Genomic DNA, 19,653 nt, shown 5'->3' on the forward strand with positions numbered 1-19,653 from the left:
TTTCAAGGAGCAGAGTTGTGTATTCATTCCTGGCTGGTAAACACACTCTTGAGTCCATCTCAGAGAGCTGTCAATGCCCGGGTGTGAGGCATGAATTTCTTGCACAGTATCCTATGTAATGAGGCAGCGACAACAGCTCTCTGGCCTCAAAATATGATTCCATCTTGCATACTCAGTTCATCGTTAATTTGAAAATATTAATCTGCTCCTACCATTACTTGGCTTTTTGCCTTCTGGGCACTCTGCTACTGTTGCTCTCTTGACTGCCTGTAATTGGAGGTCCCTTTCCATAGCCTCTTTCAATTCCATCATTTTCACTGTGGAAAGGGGATACTGTGCACTTCAGTGGTTTGCCTGGAGATGTGACAATATTTTCAGCAGCAGGTGTCTTTAAGACAGAACTGAGGGCTATGAAGCAGACACGTAGCTAAACCACTTTTGTACACAGGGTTTCAGAGGTCTGCAGGCTCAGGGATTCTAAACATTGTGGATGGTAGAAGGTTTTAATGACTATACTTTTTCCATTAGCTAATGTGAGAGAATTCTATTGGGAGGGGGCTGTCCAGGTCTTTGTGTCTGAGATGTGAGAGGTGTGAAGTGGTACTACTGTCTTCATGCTGAGGGGACAGCAGTCTTATTGATTAAGCTGTAGTAGCTGGATGGTGCATACATCAGTATGTTGAGTATGATACAATGAAGGGCTGATAACAATATACACTGCACAAACGAAAGGTTGTCTCATGAATCCTGGTGGGGGCTATGCATGGGTACAACACTCGGATCAGGGCACTGACCAGTGATGCTTTGTGTTTTTCAGCACCCTAGGAGAGGCCTGGGCCCAGCTGAAGAAAAGTCTGGCGGATGAGGCAGAGGTTCATCTCAAATTTTCCTCTAAGGTAATCTGCAAGCTCCTCTGTTCACACAGAGCATTCTCCAGGAGTTTGGTAGTGGTCTAGCCTTTGGGGGATATTAATAAGGAAAATATGAACATACATAGGTAGTCCAAATGGCAAAATCTGAGAACACTAAGGAAATCTGTGTGTTTGCCTTTGCTCTCTGCAAACACTGTTCTAACCCGTTAGACCCCACTCTGTTGCCAAAGCTGGGAACAGAACATAAGAGTCAGATGGGGGAATATTATTATTATCACCCTGTCCTACAGAGAGGGACGCTGACACCAAAAGGCAAAGGGGACCGATAGCCTCGGGGGTAGCAGCAGGATTCAAACTCACAGGCCAGTGCGTGGCCAGCTCATGTGCAGGGTTATTGGGGTGGGGGGGGGGGCAAGACACCTCCTGCCTCTTGCACACCTGGTGAGAGGGCTAGAAAACACTGCAGGCCATTTGCTAAGTGGAGCACACAGCCACCTCTGTCCAAGTATGTTGACAGTATGCGATTTCCCAAAGCAAAGGGAAGGAGGCAGAGCCATAGTCCCACGCTGTCCCTCCCTCCCACTCACTGTCGTCCGAGGCCACCTGCAGTGCGGGATGCACTGACCGCCTGTGTGGTCCCCAGCTCAGTGGAGAACTCAGGGTGTGAGTGAGATGCCTGTGCTGCGCCTGGGAGAGGCAGCTTCCTGCCACCTTCGAGCTGGGGTGGGGACCGGGACAGTCTTGTGGTAAGGCACAGGAGGTTTGGGTTTAATTCCTGGTCCTGCCTGGGTCACTTGGTCTAAGTCACTCACTCATTCTGGGCCTCCGTTCCCATCAGAAAATGGGGATAACAGCACTGACCCCCCAGGGCATGGGCTGGGGAAATTCATTAACTGTGTATGAGGCACTGTGACGGTGGCTGTTACAAGTATCTCTGTAGGAGATTAAAGGTTTCACGCTTTCTGATGAGAGAGGATAGCAAGAGCCTAAGAATCTTGTGACCTTTGAGAAATTCCTCCTACGTTCCCTTAACTGACGGGCTGGGGTGGAGGCAGCTTTGCTCCAGGCTTTCTTTGGGAAGGGAAAGATCCCTAGCCCGTTCTGCCATCATGCTGCTCAAATTGCATCTCTGGCTAAGTATGAGCACTGCATTCTCGTCCATTGTGAACAAGCCTTCCAGGAGAAACAGCTAACTGCATCCAGCCATGTTATGCTCCCGATCAGTGCTTGGCTGTTATCACTTCCCAATGCCCCTTTCTATTGTCATTCCCAGCTCCAGAGTGAGGTGGAGAAACCACTGCTCAACTTCAGAGAGAACTTTAAGAAAGACATGAAGAAATATGACCATCACATTGCAGATTTACGGAAGCAGCTGGCTAGTCGCTACACAGCAGTAGAAAAGGTAAGAACAGAGAATGAAGCAGAGTGAGCTTTGGTGGGATAATCTCCTCTGGGACACAAGAAAAAACTCATGGAATGCTTCTCTTCAGCTTCTAACTACACAGGAGAGGACTCTGCCAGAGGCGGAGTGTGATCTGCTGTGCTAAACTCCTAAAGTCTTGTTCTGTTCTGGTGATTCATAGGAAACCAGGGAAGCAGTGTCATGTCTGGAGATATTTGTGTTACATTGAATTATGTCTCTAACCCAACCCTTCTCACTCTCTAAGTTAATACATTGCTATGGCATTAGGTGAAAATATCCATCTTGATGCATCCTTTGCAGTCACATTAGCCAGACAGGGCCTGGCAGGGATGTCAATCTAACATGGGTTACCTAAGGTCACCAGCAAAGCCTCTGCCAGTTGTACACACACCTTCAGCAGACAGCTGAGGTCATGACCCGTCCCCTGTTCTGCATTCCACCCCTTCTCCTGACTGACTCTCTGACTGGAGAAAGGGCAGGAAAAGCCAGGTGCCAGCACTGTTTGTGTCCTGTATGAAGCCAAAACACAATACTGCTGAATGATCCAGGTGTTGGTTGTTAAGTCCCCACAGAGCATTCTCAGGAACCAAACTATATGCTGGAGTGCACATCACATGGCCTTCCCAGACGGCCAGGGACACAGCACATGGAAAACTGTCAGTCTGCACGGCTTACATGGAAAGCACTTTCCCCAGCTGTGCTAAGTTCTTTAGACTCCTATCTGAAGCAAACATTATCCAACCATTTATCCAGAGGGATAATTAAATCAATGGATTAGAAAACAAATGCAGAACCCCTGGGTGGCATCTGCTCAGCATGACACAGACAAAGCAGGTAGCCCTCTGCCAGGCTCCATTTCTATCAGCTTCAATGCCCTCTTATGGCCTGGCCAGCTAAGCCCAACACCAAATATTCCTCCCTCAAAATCTTTCAAAGCTGCAAAATTAACCCACCAGTAATTGCCTGTGAAGTCGATGTAGAGAGCCATTATTCCAGGGCTGGGATGTCTGTGTGTAACTCAACACATACACAAAAAGCAGCCTCCAAATTAGGTCAAAATCTCCAATATGTTACCGGAGGCAAGGGAGTGTTGGCCTGATTTTTAACTAAACAGGCAACAGCTTGTGCAAAACACGTCTACCTTGTGTGTTTAGGTAACCTCAGCAACTGTGCGTACAGATAGGGTAAATGTATTCACAGGTGGCTAACATGATAATGTGTGCGTACAGTTTCCTCACCTGCATGTACAGCAGAAGTAATTACTGGTATACTCTCAAATTAGATCTGTTAACATGATGGAACCATTTAAATCAAGGTGATTGATTTAAATAATTATTTAAAGCACTTGATTATTTTTAAAAAATTGTTAATTTAAATCAGATTAAGGCTTCGGAAAAACTAATTTAAAATTTTGTTACTGCAATTTCAGATTAAAATGTTTTAAAAAAGAAAACAGAAAAAAACGCTGAAATTCTATAACAATCAGAAAACTAAAGAAAAGTTCAAGACATCCACATTCACAATTGAAGCCTATAAAATAAGAACACAGTAGAGAACAAGCACCATGCAAATAAAAAAATCTGACCAACATATTAAAAATAAGGATTTGGATTTAAAAATCAGTTTTTAATCATGATTTTTAACCACCCTGGTCTTAAATGCTTAGTCTCTGAAAATCCCTTTTCTAGAGTAGGTGAACTGAGCTCTTTTTTGCTTGCTGTCCAAGGTATACTTTTTCTTCCCTGGCTGTCTATCTTTATATTTTACCTCTACTACACAGAAACAGGCTGATATAAAGCACTCTGTAGATTAAACTAATTCTGAATTGCACTGTGAAAGCCTTTTTGTATATGAAGTCATTTGGCACATTGAATGAGCCCCATTCTCCAACAATTTTTTTTATTCCCAATGGACAGTATTGCAAGGGCCGAGTGTCTGGCTTGCTCCGTTGGTGACTGGAGATGATTCATATTTTTGGACTATCTGCACTGCTTTCATCATTGTAGTGTCAGTGCCTCACAATCATTCATGAATTTTATCCTCACAACACTGCTGTGGTGCAGGAAAATGCTATCCCTGCTTTTACAGAAGGGAACTGAAGCACAGAATAGATTGAGGAACTTGCCTAAGCTCACCCAGGAAGCCTGTGGCTGAGCCAGGAATTGAAAGCAGATTCCCTGCATCTCCGTGCAGTACCCTAGCCACTGGACCTCCCTTCCTGTAATTACTCTCACCCATTGCAAGAGGCGAGGGCATGGGCAAGAAGCTGTGGCACACACCCCAAGCCTTATACTTACATGTCACAGGAATGTAGGCATTGCCAGGCTGCATGAGACCTGAGGACCATCTAGTCCAGGATCCTGTCTCTGATAGTGGCCAGCAGCTGCCACTGCCTAGGAAAGTGCCAGAACCCTGCAGTAGCAGATGTGGGGCAATGACTCCCCATGAAAGTCTCCTCTTAGCCCCTCATACGCAGCGCCTGGTAGCAGGAGGGTTTGTATTCCTTTCAACATTCTCCATTTTTAGTATTTACTATGATAATTCTGGATATTTTTGTATTACAAAAAATGTCCAATCCCCCTTTGAATCTTGGTAAGTTCTGGGCCTTGGTGACATCCAGTGGCAGTGAGTTCCACAGGCTGATGACACATTTTGTGAAAAAGTATTTTCTTTTATCAGTTTTGAATTTCCACCTTTTAATTTCACCTGTTCTTGTGCCCCAAGACAGGAAGAACAGACCCATGGCTTCTTCCTCCCTCCTGGAGTTCCCCGTTTCCCTTCATCACAGGGAAACCCCTTGCACCCTGGGCCACCTGATTTCAGTTTGCCAGTGTGTCTGCACTATGTGGGGAGGGCAGCAGTCCTTCCTCTGATGACACTAGTGCACATCTGTCAAATTGGGGGTGGCAGTGTCCCCCCCTTAGCAGCTGCTGGAGGTGGGGATCCCAACCAGCCACCCCCAGTAGGTAACAGGAACAAAGTGGAGAAGACTTTGTGTCCCTAACATAAGACCCCTGGGTAAGGGCGCAGCAATTAGGACTGTCAAATGAATCTGGTGTTTAATATCGCTAACCCTTATAACATGAGGCCTCACTACTTCGGACTAAAACTGAGCAATAATCAATTCTTCCGTTTGTTGGTCAAACCAAAAACCCAATCCCAGTACATTTCAGATCAACCCAAAATGAAAATTCTTTGGTTTTCTCAGTGAAACAAACATTTTGGGTCATATGAATGTATTGCTTAGATTTTAGGCATTTTAAACCACTTTTTCTATTAAAAGCAAATGAAATTTGAAATTCCATTCACAAAGCCTCTAAAGGAAGAGGTACCCCCCACTCCAGATCCTATAGCCCGGTGATTAGGGCTCTTGCTTTTAAACTGCAAGGCTTAAGGTCATAGTCCTGCTCTACATCAGCCACAGGGGACTTGAACTTGGGTTTCTAGTATTACAGCCAAGGGCTCCATCCACTGAGCTGTCCGATATTCTGAGGCTGTGGGGGTGGGCTCTCCTGCTGAAGCTGTAGCACTTTGTATAAATATTAAATATTTATTGAGCCAGAGAAAAAGCAGACGAGTGGCTCTGTAAGCCTGGTGATCTGGGGGCTATGTGGACTCCCGGTCCCTGCTGCAATAAATATTTGATTAGTTATGTAGAATGGAACAGCTTCAAGAGGAAATTGAGACACCCACCCCCCAAGGACTCAAGAGTCCAGTGCTTAGGGCACTCACCTGCAATATGTGAAACCCAATTGTTGTACTCACTAGTGTTAGGGGGCTTATTCCTTCACCCACTTACTTCCCTGGTCCTTCTCGCAAGAACAGAGAGCAACAATACCCAAGGTGCAAACAATTAGATGTTTATTGGGGTGAACTTCCAGCAAGCATGATTCTAGTTTCCTTCCTTAGTGTCCCCCTTCCCAGCTCTGACACCACAGAGCCTTACACCTGTGTCCTTGTTCCCATTCCTGCCCTTAGCCAAACATGATTCTAGTTTCCTTACCCCCATTCCCTGTTCCCATTTCCCCCTTTAGCCAAAAATGATTCCAATTTCCTTACCCCCATTCCCTGTTCCCATTTTCCCCATACACACCCACCCACTCACTTCCTGATTGACTGCAGACTATATAGTAAAACTTGAGTTCTGCTTAGCTATACCTTAACCAATCATTTTCCTGAAATTTAACTAACCAATCCTAACATATTGTAACATGATTATGTAACCAATTATATCCCACCACTTTAATTAGTTTACACCCAGCAAAATTAATTATACAGCAGACAGGAACAATCACAGAACCAGACAGAGATTATACAGACAAACAACAGCAAAGTGGGAACTATAATGACAAAATGATACAGAAGTGAGGATTTCACATCCCAGCTATTGATAAGTGAGTTCTTGCCAGACAGGATGCTATCAAACTAAGTTTCCTTTTACATTTTCTAGGCACTTCCCTTTCTCTGGAGGCGATAGGCATTATCAGGACAGAATTGTATTCCTAACAGCCCAATAGCACCTTCTTTCAATGTGACTAGTTTGGAATGTGAGGATGTGACCGGTCGCTTCCCAGCTTATGGCTGCCTCTGTTGCTTAGCCAAAGGCCTTAACTTAAGAACAGGGCCTCGGACTGTCACAGTAAGAGAAGGACCTTACACTGGCAGACAGTGATTTTGATTCTTTCTTTTATACCTCTAACTAGCCAAGTGATAAGAATACACCTAAATTCTTAGAGTAGAGGCCTTTACCGACAGGCCTGCATATCTATATCCTAACAACTAGTAGCTGCAGCTGATTTAAAACTACATTTTTGGCAAGTAAATGATTCATCCAGGAAATTTCACCCAGCGCTAATGGGTCATTAACTACAGGGTAACACCTGGGTTTTTGTAAGTTGTCATTTCTTCACATGAAATTGCCTGGCCAGGTCCCCAGTGTGGCTTGTTAAGCAGACCACAGAGCCATCAAGAGCAGACCTAAGAAGAGCTCTGTGCCGCTTGGTGCATGATCACCTGTGCAGGTTGCATTGTCATTGCCATAGAGTGTTTTCAATCTAAGTCAGGAGGGACGATTCCCTCAGCTTTTCACTTGGCTTCTTGGTTTGCAAAAGAGAGTTGTCTGTACTCAAACCTAATTACTGCTGAGACAGGCTGGCTGAAGCTGATGAGACACTTTAAAGGACACTTTGGGTGACATAAAATGTCCCCAGCATGCACATCACTACAGGGTACCTACTTGCTGTACTGGGATGATTTCATTTGGGAAGAGATGGACTCTATAGACATAATGAGGCAGCTGGAAGTTCTTCTGTAAGACATGTCTGGTGTGCTTTGTTTATTCAAGGCCCGGAAAGCCCTGACAGAGAGGCAGAAGGATCTGGAAATGAAAACCCAGCAGTTGGAGATAAAGCTCAGCAACAAGACAGAAGAGGAGATCAAGAAAGCGAGGCGGAAATCCACTCAGGCTGGTGAGTGGGTGAGGCTTGAGGTTCATATCTGGTAAACTGAATTAGGGAAGCCAGAGAGGAGTATGTTGCAGTAGATAGGGTGCAAAGGGGGCCAGAATGAGAGATGAGGCTGTCAGGATGGGAAGAAAAAGATGTTCCTGGTGAGGTGTTGAGGAAGCAGCAGCAGAATTTGCAGTATGGGGGAAGGAAAAGGGAGGAGGGCAAAGGAACCACCAGATTGTGGGTCTGAGTGGTGTGGAGGATGGGGATGTTGTCAACAATGATAGAGAAGGGGGGATCTGGTGAAGGTTTGGGAAGGAAGAGAAGGAGCTTGATTTTGGCTGTGTTAAGCTTAACGGATGACAAGACATCCAAGAGGCAATATCAACGAGACAGGCCAAACTAGGAAATTGGATGGAAGGAGAAACGTCAGTGGTGGAAAGAGAGATTTGTGAGTCAGCAGCATAGAACTGATACCTGAACCCAGTAAGCTGATGAGAGACAGGGAGTCAAGTGAGACAAGCAGGGAGCAAAGGGCACAGCATTGGGATACCCCACTGACAGGGCGGAGGAGGACCCACAGGAAGGGAAATGGAAGAAACTATCAGGGAGGCAGGAGGGAAACCAGGAGAGGATGTTATTTTGAAAAGCTGGGAGGAAAAGATCTCGGCAAGGAGAGGATGGCTGACAGAGTGAAAAGCAGCAGAGGTGGGCAAAAATGGAGTAAAGACCCTTAGGTGTGGCCAGAAAGAGGTCACTGGGGACCTCAGTGAGAGTGGTGTGGGTAGAAAGAAGAGGGCCCAACATGTCTTAGATTGGATTTACAAATCTATTGAAAGGCAATTTGGCCTATGATTTCTATCCCACTCCTTCCAATTAGTCAGTGATGGAGCTGGCAGCAAAACTCCTAGTTAAAGTTGGCCAATACTTTCTACTATAAGACCCTTATAACTTCAACAAACTTTAACTGTTCTGGGTAAAATTCCCCATGCGTGGTGTCTGCCTTATGCTGAAGTTTTTTGGAAAGTTCCAACAAAACTGGTCCAGCCATTTCCAAGAACAGGGTGTTGGGAAAATATATTGTTTTGCCAACGGTTGCCAAATGTGGTTTTTCCAACATTCCCTACTACCTTGTCACTGAGAAGCTCTAATGCCTGTGTGCTTTGCTCCCAACCTTACTGATGACCCATCTGCAGATTGATGTGCGTGAGGCTTGTGGGTTGCTGGCAGGCTGAGGTCAGAGCTCTGGACTTAAGTTGCACAGGCACAAGACACCCAGGGTCACAAGGCTGATAGTGACCGAACAACCTCCTCCAAGCAGATTTTGAATGGGACCCAATCATGCGTACCAGATCAAGCCCCACCGGTACCTTCCGGCAGGTATCTTCACCCAGTTCATGGATTGCAGTAGAACTTAGGCAGGAGACAGGCAGAAGTGGACATACCCCAGTGCAGAAATGTAGGCAGCTAGGGAACTGTTACAGCGAAAAGTTAGGTGCCAAGTGAATTTAACACCTGCAGCATTCAGTGGCAGCCAAGCAGGGGTTTAGTGGACTCAGTGGTGCCTAACACTATGACTTAGGCACCTAAATCTGAGTCTTAGGCACCTAAGTACCTTTGAGTATGTGGGCCTTGTTCTTCATAGCTTTCACAATTACTGGCCTTTACAAAACTATGAATATGTTGGTTGATTCTGTCCACTAGGTGGCAGGAGAGAGCCTTGGGATTGTCCACTTGAGACAACACATGATCTGAGAACATCATCAAAACAATGTTTTTTTTTATATAATAGTTTATTTTTGCCTGTCTGTAAATCAAGCAGCTCCTCTGGCTCCTGGTGGAGTTGATAAGGAGCACAGAGGCAGCAGCAGAAGCTGTCCACAGACAGCCTTGCAAGGGATGTGGCTGCATCTTCTAAAACTTCCATAAATCGCTGACTTTTGTGCTCAAAATAGCTGGCAGTGATGCAGGTACTATATGCTCCACTCTCTGCAGATTGGCCATATGTTCTGAGGGAAACACTGGGGGACTGCTATGGTGTGTAACTGGGAACTGTTTAGCTAAGGAGGTCTGTGAGAATCGGGCCCCCCCTCACACCCTTTCAACTTGTCAGAGTGACAAACAGGGGAACTGTACAGAAAAGGACAGGGTGGAGGCAAGCTGTATTCATCCCTCTGTGACCTCTCGTTGCTCTATCCTCATCCCAGTCTAGTCCTACCCACTCCCCTAAAATCTAGACCTTCCCTGTTCCCTGCCCACATCCCCTGCCTGCCAGTCCACCCTCCCCCTCATTTACAAGTGCAGATATGCCAACTCTCCTGAATTAAGTCTGAGGGACACGATTTCTAAGTAAAATTAAGCCCGACTCCTGTTCTCACGAGAGAACTCGAGGATTTTTTTTTCAGCTGCTGTCAGTTCGCCCTGGGTGGCCGAGGGCTCCCGCTGGCAGTCAGCCTGGGGGACGACAGTGGGAGCCACAGCCACCCAGGGCTGGCCTCTTCGCAGGGCCGGCTGACTGTAGCAGCCCCGCCATGCCGCAAGGAGAGCCTCCAACTGTCAGCCAGCCCTGGTCGGCTGGTGCTCCTGATGTCAGCCCCAGTCCCGTGGGGGCCAGGGCTGCCACTCTCAGCCTGGGAAGTGGGAGAGGGGATCCCACTGCAGCCCTCCTAGGCTTGGGGTGGGTGAAGAACCCTAAGGGAAGCAGAGGTGAGTCTGGAAGGGCTAAACTATGACCTGGGGGCTGAAGGGTGTGTGTGAAGTGACGAGGGTGGTGGCTGATGGGGTGGGGCCAGGGATGAGGGGCTTGGGGTGCAAGAGCGGGCTCCGGGTTGGGGTGGGGGGGTGGGGGCGGGGATGAAGGGTTTGGGGTTCAGGAGGGGGCTCAGGGCTGGGACAGGGAGTTGTGGTGGGGGGAGTGCAGGCTGTGGGAGGGAATTTTGGTGCAGAAGGGGACTCCAGGCTGCGGCAGGGAGTTGGGGTGCGGGAGGAGGTTCGGGTTGCGGGGCCCCTGCGGCGCCACCCCTACAGCTCCTATTGGTCGTGGTTCCCAGCAAATGGGAGCTGCAGAGCTGGCTCTTGGGGCAGGGGCAGCATGCAGAGCCTCCCTGGTGGCCCTTATGCCTAGGGGCCGCCAGGATCTGGCAGCCACTTCTAGTAGCCACGCAGAGCCAGGGCAGGCAGGGAGCCTGCCTTAGCCCCTGGCCCCCGCTACCGACTGGACTTTTAGGGGATGCCTGGCACACCTATCTCCCCCATGCTGAGAACCCCCCACCCAACCACACCTCAGCTCTGAACCCCCCACCCAAACTCTGAATGCAGCCACACACTCACACGCTATTGCCTGCTTACACACATGCACCCACCAGGCTCGGGGCTCTTCCCCTGTTCCCTGGCACCCACCACCAGACTCCGAAGCCCCCTGCTCCTGCTGGATCTGGCAGAGTGGGAGAACAGGCCGCAAGGGACGTGTGCACATGATCTGGAGTTGCCCCACAGAAGCCTGAGGTCCCTACTCTGTGCTGTCTCTTCCTGGGATCTATGCTGCAGGGCCAGGAGCCCCGCTGGCAGCCAGCTGTGCTGCAGTGTGGCAGCCACTCCACAAGGCATGCATTGCAGCTGGCAGGGAGGGGCTAGTGAGCAGGGGCGGCTCTACCAATTTTGCTGCCCCAAGCAGTCGCCACTGAATTGCCGCCGTGCCTGGAAGAGCGGCGGAGCTGCTGCCGAATTGCCGCCGCGGGTCACGGACTGCCGTCCCATTCTCAATGCCACCCCAGGCACCTGCTTAGAAAGCTGGTGCCTGGAGCCGGCCCTGCTAGTGAGGGGGCTTCATCACAGTGACCCCCCACCCCTAATGAATAGCTTAATCCTGGAAGCAGATTTACTCTTTCAAAGAAATCCCTGGGCCTCAGCCCGTCTAACCTAACCCAGGGTTTTCCTGGTGCTCAGCCCCAAGGTGTCTGAGAGAGCCAAATCCCGAGAGGTGCTAAGTGCCTCCAGCACAGGCGGGGCTCTGCTGCCTTCGCAGAAACCGCAGTTAGTGCAAGTAAAATCCATAGTCTGGAGGTAGCTAGCTAATGGGCCCTGGAATGCTGCTCCGTTGCCAAGGCTCTAGACATTGTCTGAGACAGAGCACAAGGAAAATGGAGCCTGGAATACATAGAATGCAGCTTATTCATTGCTGTGTATAATAATAACTCAGTGCTCGCCCCAGGCTCTGTGTCCTTTGATGTGTCACAGCAAGAAATGAGATGGAAACTCATTTAATAACTTGTTTACGAGCTGCCCATCTTACCCTGAAAATTACAGCTACAGCTGCCTGCCAACAAGCAAAATAGCATTGCCTTTCATCAGTCTTCTCTCCAAATGCGAGGGGAAAATACAGCTCTTACAGTACATGCAGAAGGCCAAAAATCCAGGCTCTTGTGGAGCAGGGGGAAGGGAATTCCAGAGGCTAGCATATTCATAAAGAACATGCTGCCCCTGCCCTGGGAGCTCCACTGCTTACAGCCAGCAGTTTGGCACAGGGAGAGGTGGTCTTCCAGTCTCCAAACCTGAGAGTGCTTTGAAGGTCCAAATGGACACTTTGATCTGCACTTGGAACCTGCTAGGCAGACAGTGCAGCTTCCAAAGCACATTGGTAAAGGCACTGCCTAACAAGCAGGCCGCTGTATTTCTGCACAAGCCTCATCTTCCAGGCAGTCACACATGTGATGGTCCCCATGCAGAGTGTATTAGAGTAGTCTAGTCTTGCAATCTTAAAGGGGCAGGATGGTCTGGTGGTTAGGACACTAGCTGTGGGCTGGGGAGACCAGGTTCAGTTCCCTGCTGTGTCACACACTCCCTGTGTGACTTTGGGCTAGTCACCTAGCCTCTCGGGCTGCAGTTCCTGCTCTCTGAAATGGTGGGAATTGCAGTGCCCTCCCTCAGGAGAGTTGTGCAGCTACCTTCATCACAGACTGTGAGGTGCTTAGGTGCCATGCTGATAAGTGACAAAGAGGTGGATAAGTGTTGCAAGGTCTGCATGTGAAAGGAAAGAGTTGACTCACTTTAACAGGCACAGGTGGGGGGGAGGGGGGAGCACAGTTACTGCTGTGCAAATCTTAAAACAGCAATGGCAAATCTGTCCCATAAGTACTCTGAATTGTGAACCTGTATCACACGGAGCAGCTCGGCTCCCTCAGTCACTGGTCCTGATACAATTCTCACCAGTTCTTTCAGGGTGTTCCCTTAACATTGCCACAACTTGGTTCTCATGCAAACACTGGGTCACTGTACTACTGTTGGGATTGCGTCTGCTACAGACCTGGGGCTGGGTGCCAGCAAAACACTATCATCTGTATTTCTTCACTAAAACACTTAGGAAACTCCTTTCTGTATTTAAGTGGGAGTAGAGGGAGATTGCTGCAGTAGCCCGTCGTGCTTCCTATAAGGAATAGTGCAAATACTGTGGCAGTGTTACCAACTAGAAAAGGCAGCTGGGTGGTTGTATTCTAAAATGCCATCAAGGGCTTCGGTGTTTACCTGGTCTCAGTAATTTCCATGTCAAGTGTGCTCAGATCACTAGGAAAATTATCTTGAACTTCCAGGCCTGCCAACTCAATGTGTGGTGACCTTCTCACAAGTGAGCACACTCTGTGGACCAGGTTAGACCCTAAGTTCTTCTTCAAGTAGGTGCAGACGTGTATTCCACTTAGGTGTGTGTGCACCTAGCACGCCACAGCTGGAGGTTTTGCCTAGCAGTACCTGTAGAGGGGCTGTGTTTGCACCTCGTGGCTGTGGCCCCTCCCATGGCATATGGAGTGCCACCACCCCGACCCTCCTCAGTTCCTTCTTACTGCCCATGGCTGGACTCAGAGCTCTGTGTGGTTGTAGTCTCATAACCTCACAATTAGTCCTAGCCTAGTTTTATTGTAAAAAGTGAGTGAGTGTTGGTTGTTAAAGTCTGGCTCCATGGTGAGTTCAAACATTGTCCATTGTGTGGAGGAGCAATCCCTAACATCGATCTCCATTCATGGCGCTTGCTTTGTCTCAGTGAGACCCACCTTAAAGAGCGTTGTTCAATCTGCAGATATTTCAAGAAAAGGCTCGGGACCTTCACCTCAAGCGGCACCTGCTCAAACAGGCCATGTGGCCTGATCCAGTACCGAGGCCCTCATCGGGCTGAAGATTGCCCTCTGGCTCTGAGAGCACTGCCACCCATTCAGGGGCAGGCACCTCCCCGAATAGGTGGAGGAGCTGCTCCCCATTGATAGCATCAAGGAAGAGGTCTTGTAAGACCAATTGAGACTTCTCCAGGTCTCGGGCGACCCTTCTGCCTCCCCCAGGAAGATCACGGACCAGCCAGTGGCCGACGTAGGATGGCGCAGGTACCTCTGACCCTTCTCTGGTACCGAGTAGGGAGGTCAGAAACCCTGTACCCCCAACTCCAGTTCCAGCCTCCAGGCATCCATCTAGTCAGGTACTGATGCTAACAATGCCAGTACCAATTGTATCCACAGCATAAGGCGTACCAGTCAGCTGCAGACCTCCTCTGATTTTTGGTCCTGACTTCATCATTGGTCCAAGACTTTCCTAGGACTGCACCTTCGATAGCCCTTCCAACTGAGTATGCTGCTGAATCCTTCTATCTCTCAGCACTGCACCCCTCCTGGTAGTTGGGGAAAAAGCCAGTACCAGAATCATGCAACCATAGAATATCAGGGTTGGAAGAGACCTCGGGAGGTCATCTAGTCCAACCCCCTGCTCAAAACAGGACCAACCCCAATTAAATCATCCCAGCCAGGGCTTTGTCAAGCCGGGCCTTGAAAACCTCTAAGGATGGAGATTCCACCACCTCCCTAGGTGACCCATTCCAGTGCTTCACCACCCTCCTGGTGAAATAGTTTTTCCTAATATCCAACCTAGACCTCCCCCACTGCAACTTGAGACCATTGCTCCTTAATCCAGGATTGACAAAGCTCTGGCTGGGATGGGGATTGGTCCTGCTTTGAGCAGGGGGTTGGACTAGATCATAGAATCATAGAATATCAGGGTTGGAGAGGGACCCCAGAAGGTCATCTAGACCAACCCCCTGCTTGAAGCAGGACCAATTCCCAGTTAAATCATCCCAGCCAGGGCTTTGTCAAGCCTGACCTTAAAAACCTCTAAGGAAGGAGATTCTACCACCTCCCTAGGTAACGCATTCCAGTGTTTCACCACCCTCTTAGTGAAAAAGTTTTTCCTAATATCCAATCTAAACCTCCCCCACTGCAACTTGAGACCATTACTCCTCGTTCTGTCATCTGCTACCATTGAGAACAGTCTAGAGCCATCCTCTTTGGAACCCCCTTTCAGGTAGTTGAAAGCAGCTATCAAATCCCCCCTCATTCTTCTCTTCTGCAGGCTAAACAATCCCAGCTCCCTCAGCCTCTCCTCATAAGTCATGTGTTCTAGACCCCTAATCATTTTTGTTGCCCTTCGCTGGACTCTCTCCAATTTATCCACATCCTTCTTGTAGTGTGGGGCCCAAAACTGGACACAGTACTCCAGATGAGGCCTCACCAATGTCGAATAGAGGGGAACGATCACGTCCCTCGATCTGCTCGCTATGCCCCTACTTATACATCCCAAAATGCCATTGGCCTTCTTGGCAACAAGGGCACACTGCTGACTCATATCCAGCTTCTCGTCCACTGTCACCCCTAGGTCCTTTTCTGCAGAACTGCTGCCTAGCCATTCGGTCCCTAGTCTGTAGCTGTGCATTGGGTTCTTCCGTCCTAAGTGCAGGACCCTGCACTTATCCTTATTGAACCTCATCAGATTTCTTTTGGCCCATTCCTCCAATTTGTCTAGGTCCTTCTGTATCCTATCCCTCCCCTCCAGCGTATCTACCACTCCTCCCAGTTTAGTATCATCCGCAAATTTGCTGAGAGTGCAATCCACACCATCCTCCAGATCATTTATGAAGATAAGATCATTTATGAAGATGACCTCCTGAGGTCCCTTCCAACCCTGATATTCTATGATTCTATGATTCTTCTTGTTCTGTCATATGCTACCACTGAGAACAGCCTAGCTCCATCCTCTTTGGAACCCCCCTTCAGGTAGTTGAAGGCTGCTATCAAATTTCCCACCCCCCACTCTTCTCTTCTGCAGACTAAATATGCCCAGTTCCCTCAGCCTCTCCTCAGAAGTCATGAGCCCTACTCCCTCTGGTATTGTTCCACCCCTGTCAGCGAGATCCCGGGACTCTTCCACATCCATTCCACATAACTCAATGAGCACAGAGGGCTGCTAATGGACGGTTATGGCTCTCAGGATTGCCATGTGCCCCATGAGCTCCTGGCCTGGTGCCTGGTGGCTACTGATGCCATACCCATATCAGTGGCCACCTTGGACCCAGTGGGACACCGCTTGCTCGTGGAGATCTCAGTTGTTGTTCCATTCAAAGGTGAGATCACCTGCCAGATCAACAGTGATGGTTACAGATAAGCCATGAGCCCAGGCATCAGCAGATTTCCTCCCCATAGAGCCTCCGGAGTCTTTCCACCAGGATATGTCATCCCAGGAGCAAGATCCATCTTTGGCTCAATCAAGAGCCTTGTCCTCATCTCCAGATAATGCTGTGTTGCCTGGTTCATCCTCCCCTTCCATACCAGAAGACTTTATGCCACATAGCTCAGCATTCAGGCAGGGTTCCTACATAGAACACTCACAAATTGGTGGACAGTCTACAGCCATCTGTCCCTGGGAGAGTTGCCTTCCTGATCAATGACACACTCCTCGAACTGGTAAAAGCCCTCTGGAGCACACTGGCATCTGTACTGCCAGTGGGTAGGTGCATGGAGAAGCACTATTTCATTCCAGTGCAGGGATTTGAAGGGTTCTATTCCCATCCGGCCCTGAATTCTCTCATTGGAATGGTGGTGAATGACAGGGCCTGACAGGTCAGATTCAAATCCACCCCCAAAGATGGAGACTCCAAGCACTTGGACCTTCTGGGAAGGAAAATCTACTCATCCTTGTCCCTACATCTGCGGATCACCAATCAACAAGCCTTGCTATCCAAATACGATTTCCTTAATTGGACAGCTCTGTGCAAATTCGTGGACCAGCTACCTGAGGCCTCAAGTGAGGTTTGGGCATTTGTCACAGAAGGCTGCTTGGTGGCCAAGACATCCCTGCTGTCTGCCCTTGATGTTGCGAACACTTCAGTCAGGATGATGGCCTCTGCAGTCACTATGAGAGAGAGAGAGAGTTTTCCTGGCTGGAAAACTCTGGAATCACTCCTGATGTCTAGCAAGCCATTGAGGACTTGCCTTTTGGCAGCCGGACCTTGTTCTGCAACCAGATCAATGACCGATTGCACTCCTTTAAGGACTCCAGAGTGACCTGGAGGTCCTTGGGGGTGTACACACCATCAACACAGAGGTGCCACTGTGGTACTCAGCAGCAGCAGTATCGCCCACAGGACTGCTTTGTGCATCCCTTCCCCCGAAACACTGGGACTACCCCAGAAAGAGGGATCTCACAAGAGGAAGCAGTTACATTTGGGGTTTGGCGAGGCCCTGCACCCTCCTGTGGTGCCCTTTACATGCCCATTTTGACTCCTTGGTCCAGAGCACTGGTCCAGTTGTTGCTCTTCCCTCTTCTTTCTCCTGCCCCTTTGGGGACAGGGTGGCTTTTACAATGCTTGGGGATCGATTATTTCTGGCAACAGGGTCCTAGACACTATCATATTATGCCATCCAGTTCCTCTCCATCCCTCCTCCCCACTCTCGCTCCCTGTGCCTCTTCAGGGACCACTTTCATGAGACACTGCTCATTGATTAGGTCAACTCTCTGCTGGCAATGGGAGCAGTGGAGGAAGTTCCACTTCACAGCTTCTACTCCCAGCACTTCCTGATGCAAAGGTGACCAAATGCAAGGGTGGGATGAGACCCATCCTCAACCTTTGCAGCCTCAATAAATTTATCAAATACGTGAGGTTCCAAATGGTCACTCTGTTGACTATCCTTCCCACATTGTCTCAGATTGGCTGGTTCACTGCTCTGAAACTTCAGGACATGTACTTGTATGTGGTGATTCTGCAGAGCCACAGGAAGCTTCTTCATTTCGTTATAGGAGAATGCCACTTTCAGTATATGATTTGCCCATTCAGCCACTCTTCCGATCCCCAAATATTCACCAAATGCCTGACTGTGATTATGGGATATGTTAGGAGGAAAGGAATCCACATCTTCCCATAACTTGATGACTGGCTACTAAGGGGTGTCTCCAGAGAGGAAGTTCTTGCCCACATCAACACCACATTGCATTTGCTCAACCATCTGCGTCTTGGTTTAAACACTGGAAAGTCAACCTGGGCTCCCCCACTAGTCCTGGACTCCTTACAGTGGTGAACGTGCCCATGCAATGTTTGCGAGACTGTTGCCTTTGCTCGGCCTTCTCCAACCAAGTCAGTGGTTATTGATACTCCCCTTCTGGGTTGGGGGGGTGCAACTGGATTCGTTGAGGGTGCAGGGCCTGTGGTCGGAATAGGAACCATTGGGCTGTATCAGTGTGCTGGAGCTTTAGGCCATTCCCAAGGCATGCCATGTCTTCTGGGACCCTATCAAACACTCAGTGGCTCACATACTCACCAACAATACCACCATGATGTGCTATGTAAACAAACAAGGGGAGCACAGTCCATATTATTCCGCCTAGAGGCAATACCCTGTGGCAATTCTGCATCAACAGTTGGATAGCTGTCCACTTGCCCAGGGAGCAGAATCATTTCGTGGAGCATGTCAGTGGGATTTTCTCCATGAGTCATGAGCGGTCCCTGAAGGAGAGCATCCTCTGGGTCGTCTTCTCAGTGTGGAGCATTCCTACGATCGACCTGTTTGCAACTAGGGAAAAAAGGAAGTGTCGCCTATTCTGCTCTCAGGGGGGTCTCAGCCCGGGCTCCCTCTCCAATGTCTTCCACTATAGCTGGCAGTCAACTCTTCCATATGCCTTCCCCTGTTAGGGGGCTTATTCCTTCACCCACTTACTTCCCTGGTCCTTCTTGCATGAACAGAGAGCAACAATACCCGAAGTCCAAAGGTGCAAACAATTCTATGTTTATTGGGGTGAACTTCCAGCAAGCATGATTCCAGTTTCCTTCCTTAGTTCCCCCTTCCTAGCTCTGACACCACAGAGGCTTACCGGTGTCCCTGTCCCCATTTCCCCCTTTAGCTAAATATGATTCCAATTTCCCCCTCCCCATTCCCTGTTCCCATTTCCCCCTTTAGCAAAACTTGATTCCAATTTCCCCACCTACACACCCACCCACTTCCTGATTGACTGCAGACTATATAGTAAAACTTGAGTTCTGCTTAGCTATACCTTAACCAATCATTTTCCTGAAATTTAAGTAACCAATCCTAATATATTGTAACATAATTATGTAACCAATTATATCCCACCACCTTAATTAGTTTACACCCAGCAAAATTAATTATAGAGCAGACAGGAACACTCACAGAACCAGACAGAGATTATAAAGACAAACAATAGCAAAGTGGTAACTATAATGACAAAATAATACAGAAGTGAGGATTTCACATTGCAGCTATTGATAAGTGAGTTCTTGCCAGACAGGATGCTATCAAACTAAGTTTCCTTTTACATCTTCTAGGCACTTCCCTTTCTCTGGAGGCGATAGGCACTATCAGGACAGGATTGTATTCCTAACAGCCCAATAGCACCTTCTTTCAATGTGACTAGGTTGGAATGTGAGGATGTGACCGTTCGCTTCCCAGCTTATGGCTGCCTCTGTTGCTTAGCCAAAGGCCTTAGCCTAAGAACAGGGCCTCAGACTGTCATAGTAAGAGAAGGACTTTACACTGGCAGACAGTGACTTTGATTCTTTCTTTTATACCTCTAACTAGCCAAGTGATAAGAATAC

General features: G+C 48.6%; 1 protein-coding gene across 1 annotated transcript in view; it reads left to right on the top strand.

Annotated features, from left to right (window-relative positions):
* The window catches only part of GAS7 (growth arrest specific 7), a 211,528-nt gene that overhangs the window by 179,324 nt on the left and 12,551 nt on the right, over positions 1 to 19,653 (top strand). Inside the window, exons 9-11 of the mRNA XM_084647092.1 lie at positions 818 to 896; positions 2,146 to 2,274; positions 7,640 to 7,763. Coding sequence (XP_084503218.1) covers positions 818 to 896; positions 2,146 to 2,274; positions 7,640 to 7,763 — 332 coding nt within the window. The remainder of the gene's footprint in view (positions 1 to 817; positions 897 to 2,145; positions 2,275 to 7,639; positions 7,764 to 19,653) is intronic.

Source organism: Lepidochelys olivacea (assembly GCF_965140295.1).
Source record: "Lepidochelys olivacea isolate rLepOli2 genome assembly, chromosome: 14".
Taxonomy (NCBI): domain Eukaryota; kingdom Metazoa; phylum Chordata; order Testudines; family Cheloniidae; genus Lepidochelys; species Lepidochelys olivacea.